The 27,054-nt window shown below is 39.1% G+C and overlaps 2 protein-coding genes across 3 annotated transcripts; both read left to right on the forward strand.

The window, feature by feature from the left end:
- Window positions 1-494: 494 nt before the first annotated feature.
- Window positions 495-12,633, forward strand: LOC103137015 (tyrosine-protein phosphatase non-receptor type 2-like). Its single transcript, XM_007550524.1, has 9 exons — window positions 495-530; window positions 1,300-1,423; window positions 1,536-1,636; window positions 1,734-1,832; window positions 5,088-5,225; window positions 6,575-6,784; window positions 8,427-8,591; window positions 9,567-9,751; window positions 11,544-12,633. Exons 1-9 carry the CDS (start codon window positions 495-497, stop codon window positions 11,728-11,730), a joined length of 1,245 nt encoding a protein of 414 aa, XP_007550586.1. The 3' UTR covers window positions 11,731-12,633.
- A 3,163-nt stretch (window positions 12,634-15,796) lies between these two features.
- cep76 (centrosomal protein 76) lies at window positions 15,797-26,169 on the forward strand. 2 transcript variants are annotated; one of them, XM_007550459.2, is made up of 13 exons: window positions 15,797-16,041; window positions 16,682-16,837; window positions 16,957-17,041; window positions 17,121-17,345; window positions 17,745-17,930; window positions 19,032-19,129; window positions 19,530-19,658; window positions 20,119-20,307; window positions 22,445-22,611; window positions 23,307-23,466; window positions 23,645-23,818; window positions 24,824-25,041; window positions 25,796-26,169. In XM_007550459.2, exons 1-13 carry the CDS (start codon window positions 15,979-15,981, stop codon window positions 25,932-25,934), a joined length of 1,989 nt encoding a protein of 662 aa, XP_007550521.1. In that variant the 5' UTR covers window positions 15,797-15,978; the 3' UTR covers window positions 25,935-26,169. The 2 variants fall into 2 exon arrangements, with proteins under 2 accessions (XP_007550521.1, XP_016526106.1); XM_016670620.1 differs by lacking the exons at window positions 15,797-16,041; window positions 16,682-16,837 and having other exon boundaries at window positions 17,005-17,041; window positions 17,121-17,168; window positions 17,261-17,345.
- Window positions 26,170-27,054: the final 885 nt, after the last annotated feature.

Raw genomic sequence — 27,054 nt, forward strand, 5'->3', positions numbered from 1 at the left:
TGTCATTTCAATGGTTTTGATTTTTAGAAATTAAACAAAACAGTCAGTTTTCTTTGTTTACAAACCTTAGACGGTAGGTACGGTGCATTCACCAACCAGATCCTCAAGTTTCTGACCAGCAGGTCATCGGTTAAGGCCACTCCAAGGAGGGATGCACCGATATAAAAAATTGGGCAGATAGTAATACTGCTGTGATTGCTGATCCCTCACACTAAACTGTATTGCATGTAGGTTCCCTACCCTTTTGACACTGTAAAAATGGTCACATCCTACATNTATATCAAATTAATCCAAATCTGGGTTGTTGATTTGATGGCATCTATGGCATTTATTCAGTTAATTAAATAGAAGAAGAAGAAAAATTGATGCTAAAAGGAAATGTAAATTTGCCATAATATCATCCAGGTACCCTCCAAGAGTCACTGTGGACAGTAATTCCAATAGCAGTCAGTATTGCAGAGGCCTTGAGGAGTCCTCTGACTGGTGATTTTTGCATGACTGTCACAACATTCCAACAGCTCAATTTCCAGGTGACAGAGATGATATTCCACAGTGAAATGTCCTGAATGGCACCATCGTTTGTTGGCACGCTCTGCTCTTTTCAACTCCTCTGGGATTTGGGGCCATAGTTCAAGTATTATTTAGGCTCTTGAATTGCCAACCGGCCGCTCCCATTTGTATAAACAAACCTTGTTTATATTTACAAACCTTGTTGCCACAGTAACACAACAGTCCGAAAGTAAAAGAGTAGAACAAAAATCCCTCAAACTGCACAACGTCTACAAGGAGTCCAAAAAACGCATGGCTGGAACCCAAACAGCTGTGAAACTGTCAGAAACGAAATTCTCTTTAGCCGCGTAGAGTGCTACAATCACAGAATAAAAAAATATTACATTATTTTAACTAGCTGTATATTGGTGTACAAAATTCAACATTGTAAATATATTTTGGTAGTAGCACAAAATAATCAAATCAAATTTCCACTACTGGTATCAGGCAGTACATTGTTTTATTCAATTTTAAAACAAACCTTAATATTTGCTACCATTAGTTTCTGCTTCTCAGTTAAATATTGTAGTCAAGGTGACTTAAACAGGACTGAGAACTCTAGAAGTTGAGAATGTAAATGTATGGAGTTTTGTGTGTAGGAACCCAGCTAGTAGAAAATCTTTTCACTAACTAACGAGTCAAGCAAAGTGGAACACTTTAAGTGAATCAAGAAAAGCAGAAAGACTGTAATGAAGACCTTCCATCACTTTGTGTGGTCTTTACATAAATGTTGTGTTTGCAACCTGAAAGCTAACCTTTAACCTTTCTTCTCGTTTGCACCAGGACATCCGCAACCAAGCCATTGAATATCCGTACAAAGTAGCTAAGCTTCCAATGAACAGGAATTTGAATCGCTACAGAGACGTCAGCCCATGTGAGTCTTTGCACGAGAGATTTGTTTGTTTTTCTTTCCAATATGGTGGCTGAGAATTTGCATTGTTGTAATTGCTTTGCCGTCTGATGATTTTTTTTATTTTCCTCCTCAGATGATCACAGTCGGGTAAAGCTTGAAAACGCTGACAATGACTACATTAACGCGAGTTTAGTCGCTGTGAAAGAAGCCGAGAGAGCTTACATTCTAACTCAGGTATGGAAGCCATTGAGCGAATGCTACTGTATTGCACACTGTTCTACTCGGTATGTCACACTTTCATGAACATTTTTTATTTTTTTTACTTTGACAGGGCCCTTTGAGGAATACGTGTGGCCATTTCTGGTTGATGGTCTGGGAGCAATGTTCTAAAGCCGTTATAATGCTCAACAGAGTGATAGAGAAAGGATCTGTGAGTAACACCTCAGCACATGATGACCACAAGTTTTTATATACAAGGACTGTGTTTGGAAATGTCTATCTTTATTACTTAATACATACCAAATTATTTATACCTCTGCCTGAGATTTAATATATAGAGATGAGGATTTATTTAATTTTAATACAACGGTGTAAAAGAAGGATCGAGTTTGAAACAATAAAGTTATCATTTTAACTGCATTTTTGCATGTTTGGGATGTTTCAAAAAGTCAGGTCACTTCTATGCGTCATTACCTCCAGTCAGAAAGACGATGTTAGTCAAATGAAATGACAACTATATATTTAATCTGCTACAGATATGAGTAATTCTGGGCTTAGCCACATATGTAGCATTCTCTGCTGTTTAACTGAGAAAAGGAAAAACTTTGTAAGCTGTACATATGGGAGAGAGAAGCATTTCTATGTTTTCTGTATGGAACTGTGCTCCTGCTTTTGGTTCTGAGGTTTTATGTTTCAGGACATAAAATTTGAAAAAATATCTGACCTATTGTTAGAATTTTAAATATTAAGAAATATTAACCCGAAAGAACAACAACGCATGAAATACAACAGTACAATTGTATGTTGCTGTTTATTCTACAGTAACCAAACCAAACTGCATGAAAAACGTGATTATGATTCAGTAGTTTCTACAACCTGAATTTTAAAAGAGTCAGGATGTTGTTTAGAATTGAATAAAATGAAGACTTTTAAATCACACAAGACAACATTTTATTAACAGAACATGGAGAGCAGAGCAAATGTCTGGAAAAGCAGAAATGTGTGAAAGCGTTCACCTGGTTGAAATTAAGTTAACTTACTTCAGATCTGCAGCATGATTAGCTATAAGAGAGAGTTTGGAGTGTGTGTGGAGTTTCAGATGTAACGATGGGCATGCTGTCTCATTTGGGACAGAATGCATAAAATATTGTGGAACATTTTACGAACAACAATCTCATTATCTAAAGTGCATAAGATTATCAGAAGATTCAGAGAAACTGGAGAAACCTGTCTGTAAGAGACCTTTATTAGACGCCCATAGACTTTGGGCCCTCAGACAAAACTGCGTCACTCGTCAGCATGATTTTGTCATTGACATTTCTAAATGGACCCAGGAATACTTCCAGAAACCACTGTCGGTAAACATAATCTAATGTACAATCTGCAGATTCCACCTAATCGTCTGTCATGAAATATGTGAACAGGATCTAGATCTACCGTGGGATCCTGTGGGCCACAATGAATTTAAAAAGGACTGTTTCACAGTGACAGTGCTCCATGTTCCGATGAATCCAGATTTGACATTCTTGTTGGCGACTTTGGAAACCATGAGCAGCTTGCATGTTTTGGAAGGAACTATGAACCCTGAAAGGTATCTAGAGGTTTTAGAGCAACCTCATCCAGAAAACGTTTATTTCTGGGAAGACCCCGTGTATTTCAGCAGGACGATGCCAAACCACATACTGCAGCCATAACAACAGCATTGGCTTCGTCGGAAAAGAGTATTGCTGAATTGGTCCTGCAGTCCAGATCCTTCACCTAAGGAGAACATTTGGTTCATCATTAAACAAAAAAATATGTCAAAGAAGACCATAAACTCTTAGCTGCTGGAAACCTGCATCAGTCAAGAATGGAACCAAATTCCAAGACTCCAGAAACTCATGACCTCAATGCCCAGACGTCTTCAAACTGTTGAAAAGAAGAGAAGATGCTTCACCGTGGCAAACATTTCCCCATCCAAACTGTTCTGAAACATGTAGCAGGTTCAAACCTGAGCTTATTTTGGTTGAAGTTCAACATCCGTTATGCTAGGATCAGTGTTCTGTTGTGAATAAAATATCAGCTCATGTGATTTAAGAGTTTTTTTTTTTTTCCTTTTATGACCTCCTGTCTTTTCTAGAATTCAGGTTGTTGATCTGCCTACAGCAGCAAGAATATGATGTTATCATCAACTCTGTGGTCTTATTACTTTTCCACTATGCAGAAATGCTGGTTTATTCTTCTTTTGTGTTTTAGTTTATTATGCCTTTCAGTTTTTTTTTTTGGTTTTGTTTTTGTTTTTTTTAAACACAGCTCTCTTGAGAGTCCACTAGAGCCTCTGAATCAGGTTGAGGTTTGGACATTGTCTAGGTCTCGTCCACATCCCGACCCTTTTGTCAGTTGTACCTTGCTGCTCACGACCAACATTCAGCCACACCTCAGCTGGCAGACAGACGGCCTCACGTTTGACTCAAGAGAAATGGAGGAGGTCATGGTTGGAGCTGCTGCAGGCCCATGGTCCTGCAGCTGTAAAACGAGCCCAAACCTTTGTGTGTTGTTCAAATTCAGTTCTCCAGACCTTTCCCCTCCCAACCCATTCAAACAAGCCATACTGGTTCTTAGCAGCCACTCTGTCATAAACTTTAACATAGTGAAGTCTGAAGAGTGTTTTTTCTTTGAGCAATGGATGACTGACCTTCACAGGGAGGAACTTGCTAAAGGGTCCATTCCTGTAAAAATGGGCAACCGTTTTTCTTTTTCTTTTTTTTTTCTTGTAAAGTGACTAACTTACAAAAACATTGGAAATGGCTTTGTTAGCTCTTCTGAAAATGATGGATACAGCCACAACTGCTTCCCTAAGGTCATGGCTATGGGTTAGCTTCAGGGTAACACCCAGATAAAAGCTGAAGAACAGAAAGCTAGAGATGTGTGCACATCCTACGCATCAGGTAATCGCTGCATTTGATCTGCAGCTACTTACAATCTGAGTCTCTTTCTACGAAGCTAGGCTGCTCTCGGTTTCTTCACATGGTACTTCTGTATTACAGCTTAGCCCTTCTGAAACAATGCAATATGTCATATATTTTAAGACTTTAAGCTCTTATGTTTTGTGTTCTTTTTTTTTTAAATTTATTTTACCAGGACTGCTCAGAGCTTGTACTTACAGTGTTTGTGCAGCTGAGTACTTTCTGACATGTATCTGGGCACATTATAAGCACAAACAGCTGTTAAATACAGAAAATGCGGACTAGAAATAATTGCTGTCTGCCATCATGTGGCGCCCCTTCTAATGGGGCACCCACTTTTTGCACCACTGCTGTTTGGAGTTTGGAGAATGACTAACTTTAGGCCCTAACTTTAGGTGCATTCAAGACAGACTGTGAGTCTGTCTTGAATGCTGCTTAGGTCACACATACTCATCTGTCTATGAAAACGCTGCAAGCTGCTTCCTGTTCGAGCCTGAGTGATGACCTCTCTGTCCCCGCAGGAAAAGTGTGCTCAGTACTGGCCCACTTCAGAGGAGCTGCAGATGTCCTTCACTGACACGGGTTTTGTTGTTCGACTGTTGTCAGAAGAGGACCAATCCCATTATACAATCAGGGTGCTAGAACTAGAGAACACAAAGGTGAGCATGAGACGAAACATTGGAAGCAATAATCTGAAATTTGTGCTCTGCTTTGAGTTTTTTTAGTTTTCTGGAGGACTCTGGTGTCTCAGTGAGCCTTTTCTCAATGGCAACCGATTTTCATTTATTCTCTCTCTCTCGATAGATAGATAGATAGATAGATAGATAGATAGATAGATAGATAGATAGATAGACTCAGGTCTGAGCTGAGTCTACCCAATCATAGAATAGAAACAGCCTGAAATTCAGGTGTAACATCAGAATGAGTCACTAAAATAGTTCCAAATGTTCAAAAATATATGAATACAAGACTAACAACAATAATTAGAAAATAGAAATATTGAACTCGTGATCCAACGGATGTGCAATTCAGTAGGATTACTTTTTTTTTGCTTTTTTTTATTTACATAATGAACATTAAAAAAGACAGAATATAAATACTATTTTAATGAGTAAATGAATGTGCAATTTCCAGTAGGTGTGTAAACACTTATTGACTGACAAGGTATAGACCGGTACAGGGAGCTGGAGCAGCCAAAATACTTCAGAAATCACAAAATACCTTTTCCTGCTTGCTGATAAGAAATATTTTTGTGAAATTCCGTGTTTTGTTGTGGATTCCACTTAGTTTGTCAAATTCTGTCTGCATTTTCCACGTCACATAAATCCTAGTAGGGCCCTACAAAAACAAGGTCAAAGTTCAAAAGAGGAAGATCCTGCAGCATGCTTAAATGGTTTAGATGCAACCTGCAGCTCCAGGGGCCACAAGTGGCTCTTTGGGTTTCCCACATTGGTTCTTAATAACTTTGACAAAAATGATAAAGAACAATCTGATATTTTAAATGTAGTTAATATGCAGGTTTCAGCAGACTAATGGTTTTTTTCATGTTGGAATTGCATTGAATTCCCACAACAGAATGACCCTTAAAGTACCAGTAATATTATTTTCTTATTGGTTATTATGAATACCAACAAGAAACGGTTGGAAACTGTCCACTTTCTTTGCTTTATTTTCCACAGAAGAAAATGCATCCACTCTCTTTTGAGCAACAATGTTATGTTTTTCTTCTTTAAAATTTCCTATAGTTGATATTTTCATTCAGCTCGACAGAGGGTAGAAATGACTGTTTGGAACGGATTGTAAAGGTTGAAGACCCCTGGGCTAATGTGTTGCTAACATTGTATTGCCCCTAAATTCCTCTGTTTTATCTTCATACCAGGTGGTTTTAAATCAGTCTACCTGGGTCCTTGTTTTTATTTTTGTCTGGCATTTCTGGTTTGAACCAGAAGTGCCGGAACTTGTATGTGCTGCACATGGTTCATGGCTGATGTCATACGTTTCTTCCCAGACGGGGGAATCCAGAGAGATCTACCACTTTCACTACACCACGTGGCCTGATTTCGGGGTGCCAGAATCTCCCGCCTCTTTCCTCAACTTCCTCTTCAAGGTGCGGGAGTCTGGTTCCCTGGGGCCTGAATATGGGCCCTCAGTGGTGCACTGCAGCGCTGGGATTGGACGCTCGGGAACGTTTGCCTTGGTGGACACTTGCCTGGTCTTGGTGAGAGAGTGTTATTGTTATGGGAAGTAGTTGCTTAACGCTGATTATACTGAGAGCAAAGGGTTAAACCGTTTAGTTTGGCATCTGAGTACGATGAGTCAGTCATCTTAAGATAATATTTGAGAGGGCTGGAAGCTAGAGAGAGAAGTTGTAGCATGTTGGTTCTGAACTTTATTCACGGTATGTTTGGATTGTTCCTTCAGGCAGAAAACAGTGATGTCAGAGATTACCTGGAAACTCCTTCCCACATTCAGGAATTCTTCTGTTTTCAGATTCATTCAGCAACATGAGCTTTGTGCCTTTTTTTTGTCTGAAAAATAAACTTATGTTGAATTGTTTTTAGTTCTTTTTTCAATAGCTTAGTATCTTTAGAAAGGGTTCAAGAAAGTTTTCTTCTGTTCTAAAACCTGTAAGAAAATGACAGCAGAATATATCTTCCCTCTTATTTTTTACAAGTGATGTATAAATCAGAGCCTATTAACCTACCAGCTCCAAGGTTAATAGCTGAAATATATTTGGTTTGTTACACAGAAGCTACAGAAGGGAACTTTATCAAGCTCCCCTAAAAACATGTCAAATTTAGAGACGTATCAAGAAATTGGTCGGTGAGCACGGGCGACCAAATTTTAACTGGTGAGAGACGAGTTGGAAACTCAGTAATCGGATCTTTTCTCAATCCCTGAACATGTCATGCAAAGCACTGCCTGGTCACTGTTAAGACAACACTCTGCTGTGTGGATGCTGCTACTGAGAAAAGATTCAAAGATGACTATTTGAATATCTGTGAGGTGTTTACAATACATAAATCTCCAGTAACATTTGGTAGGATAAAGAAATATATATATAGTTTCCTTTTAAGCATTTAATCTGGTTAGGATGGAAACACCATGATTTGGGAAATGTAGGCAGTGTTTTGGAAAATTCAAAATTATAGTATGAGTTTACATTCTGTTACAGATACATCTAAAAACAGTCACTTTAGCCATGTTAACCTTGCTAATGGTGCTTATCACAAGTAGAAGCTGCTTAAACAACAACACAACAGTGCAGCTTAAAATATCTACTCAATAAGTATTTTATCTTGCATTACAATAGAAAAAGCCTGTTTTACGACAGCTGCTCTCTCTCACACACACAGTGTGACATCTCCTTTGATCCCATAATGTTTACCTAATGGCCACTAATGGTAGGAACTGTTAAATTTGAAATCAGTAGATTGAAGCTTTAAAGAAAACATTTAAGTGATTCCCAACCTTTCTAGCTTCTGACTCACAAAATAATAATACAAGCGACTCTTGACCGCGACTCTTGGTTGAGCATATCTATGTTCCAGATCTACGCTTGTTCTGAAACACAATTTATTTTAGCATAGAACAATCCTCTATTTGTCCCTCAGTAGTAAAAACAATGAACAGCACATTGACTAACAAATGGAAGCACACACGAAAGACAAGATGCTGTAATAAATTAAAAATAATTACACAACTGACTCACAGGTATACACTGTGAGCCACCAAGGTGGTGACCTCATGGTAACATGCTGTTAAGCAGTCTGGTGCACCTCAGTGTGGAGTGAAAACACTGGCTTAGCTGCATAACCCTTTCCAAATGTATTCCATAAACAGATAAATCTGTTTTGTAGATGGACAGGAGTAGGAGCTCGTCATCTGTGGACATACAGAAGGTGCTGCTGGATATGAGGGAATATCGCATGGGCCTGATCCAGACCCCTGACCAACTGCGCTTCTCCTACATGTCCATCATCGAGGGAGCCAAGCTCATTCTGACCTATAGCTCTGCAGAACAGGTTTGATCAGGAGCGAACCAGAAACACATGAGAAATATACTTGTTTCATAGTCATAAAAAATGTCCAGTGAGCATTATATGAATTGCTATAAATTCTCTAGTATTACTGGTTTTTTTTTCCAATTTCGTTTAATGCTGAACTTAATGTTTTACATCAGGCACCTTGTCGGGCAGCATTTATCAATGCTTTTCTTTTGCATTGATAAAAGTCTGTGTCTATGATAAAGGGTGTTTTAGTGATTTGTTAGTGACTGTTAATTATTGCTTCGATATGCAAATGAGGTGCTGTGTTTGGCTTCTAGATGATGTTACTTTGTAATTTGTTTTTAATGTTTTTAGTTTCTGCTCTAATATGAGCAACGGTTACCTTGGTAATACTAGTAGCTTTTGTTTGATGTTAACAGACTAGCCTTCCAACTGTTGTTTTTCAGTTGAAGCTAAGTTTAGGTTAGCATTAGCTTATAAATCCCCTTTGAATTTATATTGTTTATTTGAATCCCTGGTAAGCAGAAAAGAGAGAAACAGACAGTCCATACTAATAGGCAGCCTTAGAACAGACTGTTGAGACAGACTGTACTGTATTGGACAAACTGTACCGAAAGTGGACTGTGCTTCAGTGTAAAGTCAAGGTAGTTGTACTCGCTTTGTGGATGAGGTGATCCAGCAAATCCTCCCAAGGTAACATGCAGTCCTACCTCTCTGCAATATGACATAACAATATAACATGTAAAAGGATCTATGTCCTCAATGTCCATGGCATTTTTGTAATCAATAATCTTCTTATTACTTCAGAAAATACGATGTTTTCAAAAAATGCTCCAACCAAAAGACAAACCAATAACTGAACATGTAGATAGACTTGAACCATCATAAAATTTGAGTGGGTTCCAAGTTTAGAAGGTCTTGCCTGGCTTCCTGCCTGTTTCCTCCATGCTTCTATTTGCCCATGCATGTGTTTCTTGATCTCTGCTGCAGAACTCACAGATTGGCCTGTTCAGAGAAGACCTGGAGTCGGATCTACAACCTCCAACGCCTCCGCCCAGACCTCACCTCAATGCCAGCAGGCCCAACGGCCCTTGCTTGGAGCCACAGCCCAGCACAGGGGACCACCTCTCATCGAGGGATTCAGACTGCCACAACATGGCAGAGAACTCTGTGCAGTAAGTGATAGTTCAGCACGTTTGGAATGAGTGTCCTCACACAGATAAACATCACCAGAGTTGCACCGATCAAGCATTTGTGAACAGTTTTTGATAGAAAATGTAGCATTAAGTTTTAAAAGCTTTTGGCTAACTACTTCTAACTGTTAAACTAAAAAAATAAATCAACTAAAATAACATATTTTCTTTCTTTCTAGAGAATTTAATTAGTTATTTTCATCTAGAAGAGAGGCTTTGTGTCAGTGTGTGAGAGAGACGGTGCTGTAAACAGTTTTTCAAACTGAAACAAAAACAAAGTGATTTGAAATTTAAACTATTTTTAGCATCATATATTAGTGATCAGCACCATAACTGCAGTCAGGATTAACTACCTGAAGACATCTTCAGTCTCTCGGTGTTCCCTGGAGAACGTGGACCAGGGCTGTCAACATTCTTAAATCCAACATGTTCCATGACAGGAAGGGCTGGGAAAGTCTAAGATGATAAATCAGAGCAGATTAGCTCTAATATTTTGAGCTCTACTGAACTCAGTGCCCTGTCATTTCACTCTGTTGCCACTTCAATGAAAGTTCCTGAAGCCAGCAACTAATTGGTGAGTGGTGGCAGACGGAGCTGGGACCGGCTCAGCTCTGGCTCTTTGAAGGAGCAGCTCAGGCTGCCTTCTCAGGCCTGGAAATGTATGGAATTTGACTTAGTTATTTTTTTTCAAGTCTGAATAGGACTGGAGTAAAACATAAGGCATTATTCTTTATTAAAACGTTATTAGACACTCGCAGGAGCTTGGGACTGGTGCTGTTGTCATTTCAATGGTTTTGATTTTTAGAAATTAAACAAAACAGTCAGTTTTCTTTGTTTACAAACCTTAGACGGTAGGTACGGTGCATTCACCAACCAGATCCTCAAGTTTCTGACCAGCAGGTCATCGGTTAAGGCCACTCCAAGGAGGGATGCACCGATATAAAAAATTGGGCAGATAGTAATACTGCTGTGATGGCTGATCCCTCACTCTAAACTGTATTGCATGTAGGTTCCCTACCCTTTTGACACTGTAAAAATGGTCACATCCTACATTTCGTTTTTACTTTAAACAACCACACAACCTATTCTGCATAAATATCACTGTCACATGACTGAACAGAAAACACATGACCAACTTTCTCCTCTTCCTAAAACAAACAACAAATAGATGGAAATAAATATTAGTCATCAATCCATTTTTAGGCCAATACTGACTTGGGCCTGTCAAAATAGCGTTTGATTTATGATAAATTATCCCAGTAATTATTGCTATAATTTACTAATATTTGACATAATAAATGCAAGTTCGTCCTCTCAAAGATCAATAAAATTGTAATTTTGTAACAAACCCTTAACACTGGAACTGAAAGATACTTTAAATATTCAAAATAAATAAACCAAAAACAATAAATGAAACTGAAATACAAAGCTCACACAACAAAAACCATAAATAAAATGGATTATGATCTCTGTAAACAAAATTTCCCTCCAAACAATATTAATAATCATAAAAGAAATAATTGAGCTAATTTTATTTTATCATGCTGTTAATTGATTTGTTAAAAAATAACTCGCATCTGCTGATTCTGATTTGGATGCCGACGTATCGTGAATTCCTAACTCAAACTGAAAAGTTAACCAAATTCCACCGTGGTGAAATTTCCAATTGATCACGCCGACCTTTATTCTTGTTCTCTACTTTTTTTTCATACAGCATTTGTCGTTCATGAACTGCTCACATGTCCTCACTGCTCAAATGTCTCCTGTGTGCTAGGTTGAGGAAGAGGCACCGTGAGGAGAGGATCGCTGGCACAGCACAGAAGGTCCAGCAGATGAAACAAAAACTTACTGAATCAGAGAAGAAGCAGGAGAAGTGGCAGTACTGGAGGCCCGTCCTTCTCAGCGTGGGTTCTGGAGCTGCCCTGGCTGTCACCGTTTTGTGTTGGATGTACTTCCAGTAAAATAACTCTGGCTCCCCCTCAAGAAACTGACTCCTATTTTGCACCGGTACCTTGGATTAGGTACTTCTTTAAGTAGACGTAGATGGTAACATGTGCATAACTGAGGGTATTTATTAAGGTCAAAATGCAAGAGCACTAGATCAAGCGAGTGTGTGTATATTTTTTTTTTTTAAGATCTTAACAGAAATAGTAACATCTCAGGATCTTTGTGCCAGCACGGTGATTTATTTTTTCTTCTTCTTTCCTCTTGTTGTCACTGTTCAAGAATGTACTGTGTCATAGAAACATGGCTTTGAATGGAACTTACTAAAGGTGCAGTACATAGAAAAAAAAAATCTGACAAGTTTATTTTTGCATTCTTTATTTGTAATGATCAAATGTGTGTTTATCATCTTTGGATACATTTTTGCATTTCAAAGTCACTGTTACTGACTGTTGATCCAACCTTTAAAATGTAGAGAAGACCCCAGACTGAAGACGTCAACTTCGGGATTTCTTTTTTTAATATTTATGATAAACTGCATGTTGTCCCAGGTTTTCTACAGCCCCATCTGTTCTTCCACTGTTAACAAGCAGGGCATATCTTTTAGGGTTTTTTTCTCCCACACTAATAAGATTAATTTAGGTTCTTATGTAAATCATACAAACTGCCAGGTTCCTTGTCATTTGCTGCATGTATTTTACCCACTGGTTGGGTCCACGTTTTCCTGCTGTTGTTTTTGTTGTTGAGAAAACCAAAGCGAAGCTGTCTGTGTTCAGGAGGTTAACAGCCAGGCCAGCTCATGGATGACTAAAAGCCTTGTACTCCTAGGATGTGGAATGTATATATTTTTTCTTCTTAATCCTTTGACATAACTCACACCTGTGTTACTAAATGAAACTACTCATGGTACCCATGAGGTATTTTGTTGTTTGACTCCTTCATTTTAATCAGTAGAATCACCAGGTTGCTTTTCAGTTAACAGGAACCAGTCTGTAGCTACAGCAGTGCATTTAGGAGTTGAATTAAGTCTGAGGTTGGCAGAAATTGTTGATTAAATCTGCAAATGCTCCAAAAGTAATAGATGTGCCAAGGTATGCTAACAGTTCAGCTACCTTTTTATGAACAGAATCTGTTGTGCAATATTTTAAATCAGTTTTCCGCCAAATGTCTTGAGCACCAGAATAAGATGTCTGATGGGCCGCTGCTGCTTACTGCAAACAGATTTTAGTTTTCACAGAAGTCCAAAGAGACGCTCTGGCTCTCAGAAGTGTACACACCCCTGATAAAATACCAGGTTTTTGTGAAGTTAAAAATATTCCCCTGGAATATAATTCTGTTAAAAATTCAAAAATACTTTATGGATCCCAAAGAAAAGTTAAATATTGTTGTGACTCACATTAATTAGACAGCTTCACTGTTCAGTCTCCATTCCAGTCTGTAGAAATCAGGAGTCTGACTTGTATTGGAAGTCTGAAGTGTACAGACTGAAAACTAGTGGTGAGAGTACAGAGCCCTGCAGGGCTGCTGTGCAGCGGGCCGCCTGGTTAAACACACAGTCCTTCAGTCTGTTGTGAGGTAGTTATTGAGCAATGTGATTGTTCTGGCCTCCACCTGATGAATCATTTTCATACATAAATGGGAATATATCCTGTGCAATTTAACTGTAGAAAAACATATTTTAGGGTGGCATGAAGGAGGAGGATGCACATTCTTAAGCTACTTTGTTGAGTTATTTTCTGATTTAGTTTTACTAATCAGTTGTGTCTATAAGAGCCTATCAGCAATCCTACATACCAACTTGACAATAGTTGCCCACTCCAAATCTGTCTGATTCTCAGGACAGCTCTTGAATTTTCTTCTGGAGAAGCTCTTCTCAAATTGGTTTGATCTTTGCTTGGACTGGCATTGATACTGAGAAATAAAATCTCTTTTCATATGAAGATTTTGGGCCAAGGTTCACTCGTACTTCACATTGTTTGAACTTTTCTTCCACAAACATGAAAACAACTCTGTGTGAACAATGGTAGCCAACCTTCTTGGAGCAGACATGAGGAGACCGCTGCTTGTACATGAAGATCACAACCATATCTGAAGGTCTTCAGTACTGCTGTCAGCCTCCCTGAGCAATTTTCACCTTCTCAATAATCCTGGGAGAAACGTCCATATTTCCTCTTGTCCCTTTTCTCCCATATTTTGCTTTTTGTCCCATATTTTCTCTAATTAGTATATTCACTGTGCCATGATATAAATATATTGAATTCCATGGATTTTTTTTTGTATTTTCCTCCTGGCTAATACCTTTGCAAAATGAAAACTTCTGATCTTTTGTAACCTCCCTATGCACTCTTGCTTAAGGGAACGTATGCATACATGTTCACTTTACTAAATTCCATTATAACTAGTGACAGATATGAACTCAACAAGACTAAATGCTGAAGCTAAATCAAAAGGAACTTCAACCAAATGCTAATTTATTGAATTATGGCACCCCCACATTATGGGTGTGTGTGTGTGTGTATTGAAAACAAAAGGTTTGGTGTTTTTTTTTTTTGTCTATTTTTTTTTACATCCACCACTATGTTTTCTCTCCAGGGGAGAGGAGAAAGGTTTGGAAATGATTAGTCATTTAATTTCTTTACATCACAAAAGTCTGGCATTTTACCTGGGGTGTGCACACTTTTGAGATTAACTGTATTCTTGCCTTTAGGGTTGATGGGTGAAACAGTCCTACATACTTATGAACAACAAGGAGAATGTGGCAGCTGAGATGTGTTGAGAAAAAATAAGTTGTATTAAAAACACACAATAAAATCCTGTTTTATAATGCAACCCTGTGTTGTGTGAAGCATTACAGTCAGGTATGTTTACTCACAACTCTGACAATGTTTTGTTGATATACTTCAATTAAAAATCTAGGAACGTCCAATCATTAAGTGCATTTATTGTGTGGGGAGAAATGAATCCCATGTTAAGAAGAAAGTGTGAGTTTGTGGGAAGGAAGGGGGGAGGTTGTACAAAAAAAACATTGACAATTATGGTGTCCCTGCTAACTGTTAAAATTCATACCCAATGAGAACATGTGTTTATTTTAAGATTTAAAATAATTTTTAAAATGTATTTAAAATCTGGCATTTCTAATTATTCATAATGGCCTGTTCTGTTCCTTTATTCCTTGTGCATTTGGAAGGCAAATAAGCCCACAGCATCATGGATCCTCCACCTGCTTAAAATGTTAGGATTTTGCCTATATTTTCCAAGCCAAACCTGTATGGTTTCTGTTGCTAAAAAGCTCAATCTTAATCTCATTTGACTAAACCACAGTTTCAGTTAACGTTCCAAAAGAGTTGAGCAAACTTTACACGTTTGTGCGTGATTGTTGGATAGGAACAGGCTTTGTGTGGCGTCACCTCCAACCAAGAGATTTGAATGTAATTGGCGTTTAATGGTTGTTATGGCGACTTGGTAAGAAATTCTTCCATGCAGTAATGAGCGTTTGTTCTTCCTTATCTCTGCACATTATTCATAGTGGCAGATAAATATGAGCTCGTCCTACCTAGTGGCCAAGGAGAGAATTTTGTCTGGTTTATAATTTTACCTCACGGAAGTAAAAAGTCCTGGATTACTTAGAAGTTCATTGAAAATCTAATGAAGTCTAAAGAGAAGAGCGTTCATAAAATGTGTATTTTGTTAAAAACAACATGGGATCGTTCTCCTCACAGAACAAATACAAGTAAATATTACATATTTCTTTTTGAATATTTCAAATAGCTATTTTGCTTGGTTTAACTTTCGAACTCCACCCCTGGAAGCACTTCCACCAGTAACAGAATGTATTTTGAACTACAAATTAGAAACGGGTCCTTTTTCTGGGAGTCGCTCATGGTTAGGATTCTGGGGCGACCGATATGACACCTAAACACATTTCATTCAGCTAAAGCTATATTTTGTTGATTTAAAAAAAATACACATTATATTAAAAATATTGATATTAATTTTACTTTGGTCTTTAGTTTGTTAAGTTTTAAATTTTAATTTGTAGGCTTTTTTGATGTTGTTTTTCTTTTCTGTCAGGCATTAATATGGACGTCCTACTGTTTCCCTTTTTGCCCAAGTTTGAAACTGGCAGTTGGTTGTCTAAACAAAAAAGGCAAAGCTGACAAGTGTTTACAAATATCATATCTAGCTTAAGCAACAACTGATATATGTGTGCATATATGCTGTGTATGCATCTTCGCTGGACTGGCCGCTAAAGCTAATTAGCCATAATGTGTCTTCCTCCCGAAAAAGCTTCCGAGTTGAAGCAGATAATACACAACCATCTCCTCAGGGTAAGCTAACGGTATCAATCTTAATTTTTTGCTTTTAAGCAGTAACTTTATTCTGTACTTGGCCAGTTTCGACAGGGACGTTTATTTAATTCTCCAAATGACTCTTCTGTCGATTGCATACTTAATAATTAAATGTGCAAATACATCAAACTGATACCTATTTTTAAGAAAAAGATTAAGTGATTAATCATATTTCTTCATCTGTCGTACTGTTGAATTTGGCTATATGAATTATTGATATGGCTTTATTTTAAAAAAATATATTTACGTTTTAATGACGATTTTAAAGTCCCCTAAAGATATTCAGAATTGATGTCACATCAATTTTAGCCAAAATCTTTAATTTTAGTTTATTTTCTTGACTTTTGATAAGTGCCCACAGATTCAGATCTGTGGAGTTTCTTTACAACAAATCTAAATTCACAATGTTCTGAAGATAGTTTGCCACTTTTGTCTTATGAAACAGTGTCCCACATATAATAACCAGATAACACACCGAATGCTGCTTACTCAGCTCTAATTTGTGCTTTCTTACAGAATTGTTGCTATACAGTTTGTTTCCTTATGTAATTCTGTAATGTCATTTTCTCAGTTTGAAACAGTGTAAATGTTAGCAGTTTTATTTTTTTCTGCCCGTCAGATGGACGTCCATGGACGAATCCGAGAAGTCCTGGCAGAGACTATAAAAGACGATGAAGGCTCGGTACATCGGCCTCTGTCTGAGGGAGACTTTGTACGCGCTCTCCAACGCAGGGGCATCATCGACGATGTGATGAGAGACCTCCACTTCACTCAGGTTTGCCACCATTTTGCAGGCTGTGTCAGACAGAGATTAACATTTAAAGATGTCTGTTTCACATTTCTAACGTGTTAAATGCCACAAATAAAGTACTATCTCTCACTTCTTTGTGATAGCAAAGTGCTCCAAATATTGATGCAGAATCTCCGTCCAAGCCTGCTGGTCATCATGTTGACCAAGATAGTATGCATGTTAAGAAAAGTAAGAGACATTACTCATAATGCCTTATGGAAATAAATGGACTAAGTCCTCTGTCTAATTTGTTTTGATTCTCTCTAAGCTAATCTTGATCCATCAAGGCGATACCTCTATCTTCAAGTTCTTGGAGGTAAGGCCTTTCTGGAGCACCTCCAGGACTCGGAGCCTCTACCTGGTCAGGTGTGTCCCACGTTTACGCTCTACTTGCACTTCCGCAACCAGAGGTTCCGCTCCAAACCGGTTCCTTGTGCCTGTGAACCTGACTTGAAAGAGGGTTTCCTTCTAGAAATCCACAGAGACAGCTTTGGTAAGAATGCAATGCATGAGATATTAGAGCCATTTTAGATATATTAAAAAAAAGAAGTAAATTTCCTTCAAAAAACTCATCATTTGCAAGAAAACAAACCTCACAAATTTTGAGATTAATTTCTGAAATTTCCAACCTTTTTCCAGAAGATTTCTCTTACCTAAGTCAAAAATTTGCTATGGTAAGCTAAAATTTCTAGAAACATTTCTAGAAAAGAGTTTCAGAAGTGGAAAAATTTTAAGTTTTGAAATTCAGATAAATCTCAACATTTCTTAAATTTCTTTGGCAGAAATTTACTCCGTCTTTTCTACAATCCACAGTCATCCTAAAACACCTTTGTGGACATTTTCCTCTGTAACCAGCCATTTTGTTGTTTTTTTTCTGTCTGTGGTGCTGCAGGAGATGGCAGTAAGATGGTGGATGCAACCGCCATGCTGTCCATGTGCGACGCGGTTCACTTGGTGCTGATCAAGACAGACACTTCCGGTGAAACGACGCTGATCTCCTCCTACTTCCTGGACTGGAGGATGGTCCTCGGCTCGCCCAGCTGCAAGACGTGCTTCGCCGTGGAGATGATGGGAGTCGGTGAGCATCACCGGACAGCAGTGACATCAGCCGCACTGTTCTTTGCATCTTTTCTCTAAAGCCATGCAAAAAAAAATAAAAAAATCTGTGATGGAATGTTCAGACATTTTCAGACATTTTTAGCTAGCATAGCTTTTTTTAAGAATATTAACAAACTACATAGAAGTTAGGAAGGATCAGATTATCTCTGTATCAGAGAGATGGAGCTGCAACGCTGGATAGAGTTACAGTGTCTATTAAATAGTATTCATTTTCTACAAAAAAAAAGTCAAATGAAAGTATTCAACATAAAACAAGTGATTGCATGAATATTTGCATCCTTCAAGTTGGTATTCAGTAGATTAACCTTTGATGGATTTAACTGAATCCAGTCACTAAAATCACTGGAAACTCTCACTGCACTCAGCTGGTCTCTATTCCTATTATTTTGCCTCTACTAGCGCCAGTTGACTGGACCTCTGTTGAATTAGCTCAGTCATGTACTTTTATTTAATTGTCATTATTTTGTAGATTTCAGAAAAAAAAGCTTAATTTTGATTATCATGATTAATTTGTAAAAGCCGTAATAAAAGGTAGGTCATGCAAGGGGGTGAATGCTTTGTATAGGCTCAGTATTCAGATTCAGTAAAGCCTGCACATCCATTCTGTTAAAGAAAAAGAAAAACAGCAGACAACTGTGCATTACTCTTTGTGGCATTTAGAGTGCTCAGAGTGGGCAGGACTGATGTTTCTTGAGTTCTTTGTGAGATCGAAAGCAAGTTTGTTGTCAAAAATATACATGTGTTTTTGTTTTAAGTAGTTTACATTCTGGAAAAGTCGAGGAATTACATCTGCATTTTTGCAGAACTTAAATCGAACCTTTAAATCTCCTAAAGTAACGCTCAGTGAAGTTGCTTGCCTCTTGAAGAATAGTTTGTCACACCACCAGTCAAACGTTTAGGAAGATGGATGCCTCCATGTGGATTCAATTTAATTGTATTTATTGTGATTTGTGTTGAAATTAGTAATTAGATGGATAAATGAAGCAAAGAGTGGAGTCTGTATTTTTCCTTAGTAATCAATAGCGCATAGCTTTTTAGCTATATGTTTGTGTGTCACCAGGAAATGAGAGTAAAATCCCAGCAGGTGTTTTGACTGTCAGTCTGGAGCTCTTCCCTCCTCTCCAAGAGACTTTGAACACCGATATCATCGTCACACAGGTAAAAGCAACGGCATGTAGAAAAAATGGGCTTTGGATCGGCTACATGGAGTTAAAAGCTAACGATAAACGTTAACAATAGTTCCCCTTCCCTTACTGGAGATAAAAAGCCTTTAAAACCTTTTTTTGCAAAGGTTCATGTAGCTGTTTTACAAAAAATTTGCCAAAATGGGAAGATGTTAACATTTAAAACTTTCTTTCTCACTAGACAGAGAACTTCTTTCTGCTTGTTTTGTTTGTTTTTTTCTTTCCTGAATGAGCAAATATTGAATTATTACCACAGAATTCCATTACTGCTGTCCGGAGTCAGTCCTCCCAGGAAAAACCATCAATGCAGTGCTGAGAAAGAAACAGAAAGCTCTGAATGGAGGCGCTGATGCCACTGTGTTCTCTGTGTTTAGCAATCGCTGGAGAGGCAGAGGACTGCGGAGAAGGAGAGGCTCTTCTTGGTATACGCCAAGCAGTGGTGGAGAGAGTTCCTGGAGATCCGACAGTCCCATCAATCCAAGCTGGTCAAGATCTTTGCCCAGGTTCATCTAATTTTTCATTCCACTCTTCCCTCTTCTTAAGCTATTCTTCTATTAACAACGCAGTCTCTGTCTTTACTCACAGCCGATAAGCTGGGCCCGATATCAGTTACTGACCGATACTTACATGTGAAACCAATCTGATCCACCGCGATCTTATTTACCTTGGCAAAGATCTAAAAATCAACCACTGTCCTCTTTGCTCTGCAGTGAGAGAGATTTAACTGGCAGACCGCTCCACCAGGTCATGTCTGCACATTTTCAGTTAACAGCAGCCACCCCACTGTTTACAAACCAGCAATTTTCTTGCTTTATTTAGCAACATTCCAGTAAAAAAAGTCGGTATCATCCAAAATCGTAATCAGCAGGTCAGGCTTTTTAAAGGTCTGACCTGCTGATCGACCAGAAAACTGCAATTGGTGCACCCTTAATTTGAGCAGTAAACAGTTTGTGCTGTCTGCAGGATGAGAACGGTGTCAACAGGCCCGTGTGTTCCTACGTGCGCGTCCTCCGGGCCGGACGACTGCTGGAAAGCCCTCGACAGGCCGCCCGATTTGTCAGCCTGCTGGCCCATGAAAGGGCTTCAGTGGTGGGAGGAGGGGGCAAGCAGGAGCAGTGGTGCACTTTAATGGCTTTCCTGTGCAGAGGGAAGGTGAGTTTATGGCGGTGCACTTACTGTAATGCTCTATAATTAGTAAGACAGTGGCAGATTTACAGGTTCTTCTACTAAACTTCCAGCTAAGTGTTTCAGATTAGCAGCATTGTTCATGAAGGAAGTAACTTCTATTGTTGCACGTATTTCAACAACTTCAACCTTCCTGGCATTTCAATTTGGAAATGGACTGAACAAGTTCGGCTTGTTAGAAAGGGTTGACGGGAAAATGAAAAGCTGTGTTTGAATGAACCACAACCTTTCTAGAATGTCTGTCCATAACTAACAAACACGGCATATCTGCACAAGCGAATCCTGCTAACTCTAAACCACAACCTCATCAGAAGAACACAGTATTCTACTGCCCAGTCTGTGTCGTTACTCTTCAACACAGCAGGAAATCTACAACAGAAATGTTGACAAAAAACAATAACTAAATAAAGAGGTTTCAAGGACCGGCCTAGTCAAAGTCTAGACATAAGACTGGTATTATTATCAGGCTTATATATTTGTTGACAGATTTTGACAGATTTCAGTGAATCATAGAACATATTATGACAACCCAGTCTCCAATTTGTTTTCCTCGGCTGATGTTCACACCTGTCTACATCCCATCAACCACTCCAAGAAGATGTATAGCAAAGTGGACTCCCCCTGTATCAGAACTGATACATTTTATTCAGTATCTGAAGCAGGGCTTTGAGCAGGTTGATGCTGTTTAAAGGGGCAGTTTTCTGTAATATTGACCTTTTTTCAGCTTTACCTCATGTTATGATGTTATTCCCACATCAAAAACAAACCTGGAGTGTTGCCTTGATTCTTTCCTGCATGTTTGAGAAATCCTTTGATCTCCCATGGCAACTAGTCAGCTGTGCAAAACACCCGGTTGTTCCTACCGTGAGAGCAGGAGTTTTTTAAACAGACAGAGGCCCAATTTCAAGGTGTTAAATTACGAAGTAAAATTTCTTTAAAGTCATATATTAGATATGAAACATTTTTATAACAACTGAAGTTAACATAGTTGCTTGAATGTGCTATAAAATTGCACTGTGTGCCTGGAAAACACATAACACCGCCTCTTCAATTTTAGTGAAGTCTCCCTAACTCCACGTGATTTTCCATTAAAATTACTCTAAATTACAGATACATCTAAATATATAGTGGTAGATAGCTGTTTAATTTCTTTCTACTTGGAAGACTATTTATAGACTATCTTGATTATAGCTTTAGTGATTGGGTTTAGCTGTTGCTAGGGACAACATGTCCTGCTGCCGCTAAAATGATGTTCTAGACGTCAGAAAGCGTCACTTCAACTCTGCTCAGCTGCCTTCACACGTTCCCCGGTTCTGAGTAGGACGGATTGTGTTCTTTCCGAGGAAGGGAGATTTGTGCAGGATTGACTGGCTGCTGCATTTGATAGTGTGGAATTTCCCAGAGCGCCTCAGGATAAACGCTCAGTCCCTCTCCTCAGTGAAGAGGCTGGCAAGACAGACACAGCACAATTCTCACAAAGTGGCCCTTGTCAACTGTGATTTATGAGTTTCATTCCAGGGAAAATTAATTTAGCCTCATCAGACCCCAGCCTGTTCTGATGCTACCGTCCATATTAGCACTTCTGGGGAACATCTATCATCCTGACTTGCCCGTAGCCTTGTGCCAGCACGCCGAAGCTGCAGCCCCCACTACTCGACCGAGGCCATTTTACTGGAAAAGGTGCACAAGTGAAATTAGAGTTGCTTACTGTTAGAGCCAATTTGATGACTGCAGAGCTCGTTTCCTCTCCAGCAGGCCGCTCTTTTGTGTGTTCAACACTTCTGAGAAAGGCTCACAGTGCAGCAAGAACAAGATTTTGTTTATATGTTGTTTTTTTCCCCAAACAGAACGGTACCAATGTGATGAATTAGGCAAGTATGTTAAAACATCTTTTCTGTTCAGATCTACAGCCAGGAGCAGTCGCAGTCTAAGTGCTTCATTTTTCTCACAGATGTCACAGTTAATCTGTTGTTTCACATCCGAGTTCTAGTAACCTGCATTTCTCCCCTTAATTAGTGTCTTACAAACATTAATAAGGTCTATTGCTTTTCTGATTTCCAAACCACCCATAGATCCTTACGCAGCTCTGTCTGTCCTCCCTCAGGGAGACTGTGAGGACCACGCTACTCTGCTCTGCAGCCTCCTGCTGGGCTTTGGGCTGGATGCATATGTGTGTGTGGGCACCAAGGTCAACAGTGGTCCACACACCTGGGTCCTGACCCGAGGTACCGATGGGAGCATCACTTTCTGGGAGAGTCTGACGGCACACAGGTACGGTTCAATTCCACCTCCGTACTAACACAGACACGCCACAGGTCATGTGACAGCTGCACACTTTTTGGTCTGCACACCTTTTGGAACAGGAATGGTTTTTTAAAGTTGATCTGATCATTGCACTCAGAAATGTGAATATGGATATAAGTATAGGGATATAAATCTAATTTGAAAATATCTCCATGAAAATACACATTTTTAATGTTTTTTTGAAGTTCCAAATCTGTTCATCAGTGCAGTAAACTGTGTGTGTGTACTTGTATAGCTGTCATTAGGGGGACTTACTCTTGACAAATGACCAAAATAGTGTGAACGTTTGTAGTTGTGAGGACATTTTGCTGTGTCATCAAATGTTTGTGGATTAGAGGTTAAACTTAGAACTAAGGTGTGAATTGAGTTCAGGTTAGGGTTAGTTATGTACTTGAGTTGGTTACAGTCTGGTTCTCATGCAGCTACAGTTAGGAAAAGGTCAGGGTTAGTGCACAGAAATGAATGGAAGTCAGCGCAAGTCCATACACGTGTAGTGAAACCGGAGTGTGTGTGTGTGTGTGTGTGTGTGTGTGTGTCAGTAGAGTATTCCTGTTTCTCAACAATGCATGTTCATGGAAATATGTGACAAATAGTCATTTTATAATTTATCTAAATATTTTTTTTTCTTTTGGGACTGATTTGACTTCTGTGTATGTGATCAGGTATCTGCACCGACCCATTGATCCAGATGCTCCCCCACTAGTCCCCCAACCCAAACCGTCGTCCCCTTACCGCACCGTGGGCTGCGTCTTTAACCACCAGACCTTACTGGCCAACTGCCAGCCGTCTGACGCGTTGGAGCTTTGTGTGTTTGACTTCCAGGTAGGATCCCTGTGAACCACAAAGTTCCTTTAAGAGAAACATTGGGTTGCTCACACTTAGTGCGGAGGATCATTCATCAACAACTTCTATCATTTTTCCATGAGGAATGACAACAAGCTACTCTGGATGCTGTGCACTGGGTGTGTGTGAGCATGTTTTCCATCTGTTTTCCCTTCAGAATCAGTCACGCTGGAAGGCGATGAGTGAAGAGGCTCTGAAGTCGGTCTGTGCTCCAGGCTCCACCTTCTCTTTACCTCCTCTGCCGCCTCTCTGTGCTTCCTCTCTGGATCCTGCTGAGGTCAGCAACCATTTGGAGCTGGAGATGCGCTTCCTGGTCTCGGAACACAGGAAGGTAAAACTCAGCGGTGAACACGGTGCTGTTGCTTGAGGGCTAGGAGTTTCTCTAATGTCTTAAAGGGGCAGAGTTGTATAAAATCATCTCTTTTTTAGCTTTACATCATGTTATAATGTAATCTCATAAAAAACATGCTTAATTCTTTCATGCAAGTTTGAGAAATCTTTTGATCTCCTGTGGCAACCATTCACCTGTCCAAAATGCCTGGGAGGTCCTAGCTCCGCCTTCGAGACCCAGCTCCTCCTCAGACCTGCGATCTCCAAGCTACCACCTTCCGCCTCACAGAGCAGCCCCTCCCCACACCTCCCTCAATCAGCTCCTTCAGACTAGTCAGCAGCAATTAGCAAACACCTGGTGGAACTCCTAATCTGCTGAGCTCAATATTGGAGCTACTTCTCAGAGCTGGTAAAACTGTTGTTGAAGGCTTAATAGAGCATCAGTGTTGTGATGACTTCCTGAAGGCGGAGTTTCAGAACGAGCAGAAGTTTTTAAAGAGACAGAGGCCCAATTTCAAAGCATTAAATTGCAAAGTCAATTTTTTAAAGTCATTTTTGATATATATAGCATTTTTTTAACAACTGAAGTTAACATGGTTATTTGATTGTGCACAATTTGCCTGAAAAACACATAATACTGCCCCTTTAAAAATGAAAGCTGCAGTGGTGTCGTGGCTTAGTGGTAGAGGTGGTGTACCATGTGCTGAGGGTGTAGACCTTGACGGAGCTGTCCTGAGTTTGATTCCCAGCGTAGGGCCGTTTATTTCCCGACTTTCTCTTCTCGTCAGTAGCTACACAGGAAGTAGCTACTGACGAATCAAAACCACTGTCTACTCTTCTGTGTATTTCTGTAGACTCTATCTTCTCAACAGCAGAACAAAGAAGTATGATTTCTGGGTTTTAATTTCTAACAGCCTGACCCCTTAAGTACCATTTGACCAAGTAGTGGTAACGTAATCAGAATACGTAGAAATGTCTTTCTGTTTTATCGGTTCCTCTCCTCCAGGATCTAGATCTGGCTACGGTGTGGGACGACCACCTATCCTACCTGCTGTCCTCAGCCCTGTCAGCTTATGAAATGGAACGTTGTACCGGCGTCTCCTGCGGCAATGAGGAGTTCCAGGACGCGGTGAGGAGGGCTGTGCCAGACGGACACACCTTCAAAGGCTTCCCCATTCACTTTCTGCACCGCAACGCCCGCAGAGCCTTCGCCACCTGCCTCAGGTTATACATTGTTCCATTTACATTAACAGTCTGATCCTTAGTACTGGTGTACTTAATCAAATTCTAATTTTAGTGTATTTTTGTGGCTTTTAGTTCTCCTGTTGAAATATTTCTAAAGGCAAAATTAGAAGTGTGCGGTTAGTATGACGCTACAAAAGAACGGTTGGAAAAACTATAAATTGAAGATAATGTAGTAACTAAAATGTGCTAACATTTTCAGTATCTGCTAGATATGTTTGCTTGTTTTTTGTTCCATGAACAAAAAAATCTATTAAAAAAATGCTTGTTTAAGTATTCTGTCCATACTTGTGGTAAGTGTGGACAGAAAAGCCAAAAACTACCTCAAACAAGCGTAAAAAAACATTTTTGTGAAATTGAAGATCCAATCTGCTGGGTTTCCTTAGAAATTTTTAATCTACTTTGAATAATAATAATAATAATAATAATAATTAATTGGGCATACTGTACTGTTTTGACCATTAGGATCATTTAGAATGTATATGTGATTGAATTGAAATTCTTTTTTTTTTTTTTCGTTAAGTGCCTTGAAACAACATTTGTTGTGAACTGGTGCTATATAAATAAACTAAATTGAATTGAGGAAGTTATTCTGAATGTTGCAGTTTCCTTTTCTAATCCAATACTTCAACATGTGCTTAAAAAAACATTGATTGAACTTCTGACCTCTGCGTATCTGATTGTTCTTTTGCTTTAATAAAGTACTTTTTTCAAGCTCTGTCCCCATTTCTTACAGGTCGCCATTCTGCGAGGAGATTGTGTGTTGTCGTGGCGACCATGTGAGGCTCGCCGTTCGAGTTCGGGTGTTTGTGTATCCTGAGAATGCCTGCGCCGTATGGATGATGTTTGCCTGTAAATACCGCTCTGTGCTCTGAGCAGGCAGAATGTTCACCTACCTAATGCCTCGTGTTGCACATGGACCACAGGGAAGGTTCTGCAAACAAAGCCAGCTGATGGTCAACAGAACCAGTGGGTCCACAAGAACACTGAACTGAAATGAACTAAAGGAATGATGTTGCTTTGACATTTATTTTGTATATTAGAATCTTTATATGTAAAGACTTTTCTGCTATTTATATTTTGCAAATAAACTGAAATGTGTCAAACTTACTGCGAACTTTTTTATAAATATTTTCAGAGTACATGTCTTAACAGTTTCTCAACACATCTAAGACTTGTATAGATGAGTCGTAAATGGACTCATTTATATGAATCCATTTAGGACTCATAGTGTACTAAGTGGACTCATCTATATTTAGGACTCACATAGATGAGTTCTAGATAGACTCATCTATACAAGTCCTAGATGTGTTCTATTAAAAGAGCTACAAAATGGGCTGCTTCTAGAGCAGCACTTTTACCTGCTCTGGAAAACAAGCTGGACCTTTAGGCAGTTATCATGGAGCCATTGTGCAATCTGTTGATATCGGGTCCATGATTCAACCCACGGCTCACCATACACATCTACATGCATAAACTGCATAAAGAGTTCCTGTCTGACTTCCTATTACACCCTTTTTTCTGACTATAAAATCTATGCACTTGTTAGTGTTGATTAGTTAGAGGTGACATTAAACAATGTTTTTACTCAAAGTCTTGTTGAGACCAGATGTTTTCATACACAATATACAAAACCATTTTTTCCTCACCAGCCACATTTCCATTGGTAACTGCGCAAATTGGAATTACAAAAATAAATTTGCTTAATGGAAAAAATGAGCAAAAAACACGTTTTTTTTGATTAAAAAAAGAAATTGTGTGAAATTACTATAGTTCGCAAAATTGCAACGGAAACACTTATTTCCGCACCACACATGTCATGTGATCAATAACCGGATTTTACTCGTGGCGGAAAAGACGAAGAACAGGAAGTGCTAGTGTGAATTTATTCACCTGTGATTTTAGTTACCTTTCTTAGTTAATGGGAATTGTGTTTTTTTTAATTGACATTAGCGGAATATCAAAGTTGAGCGCACATTTGTGATAGAAATGCAT

This window comes from Poecilia formosa, unplaced genomic scaffold (assembly GCF_000485575.1).
Source record: "Poecilia formosa unplaced genomic scaffold, Poecilia_formosa-5.1.2 Scaffold36, whole genome shotgun sequence".
Classification (NCBI taxonomy): Eukaryota; Metazoa; Chordata; class Actinopteri; order Cyprinodontiformes; family Poeciliidae; genus Poecilia; species Poecilia formosa.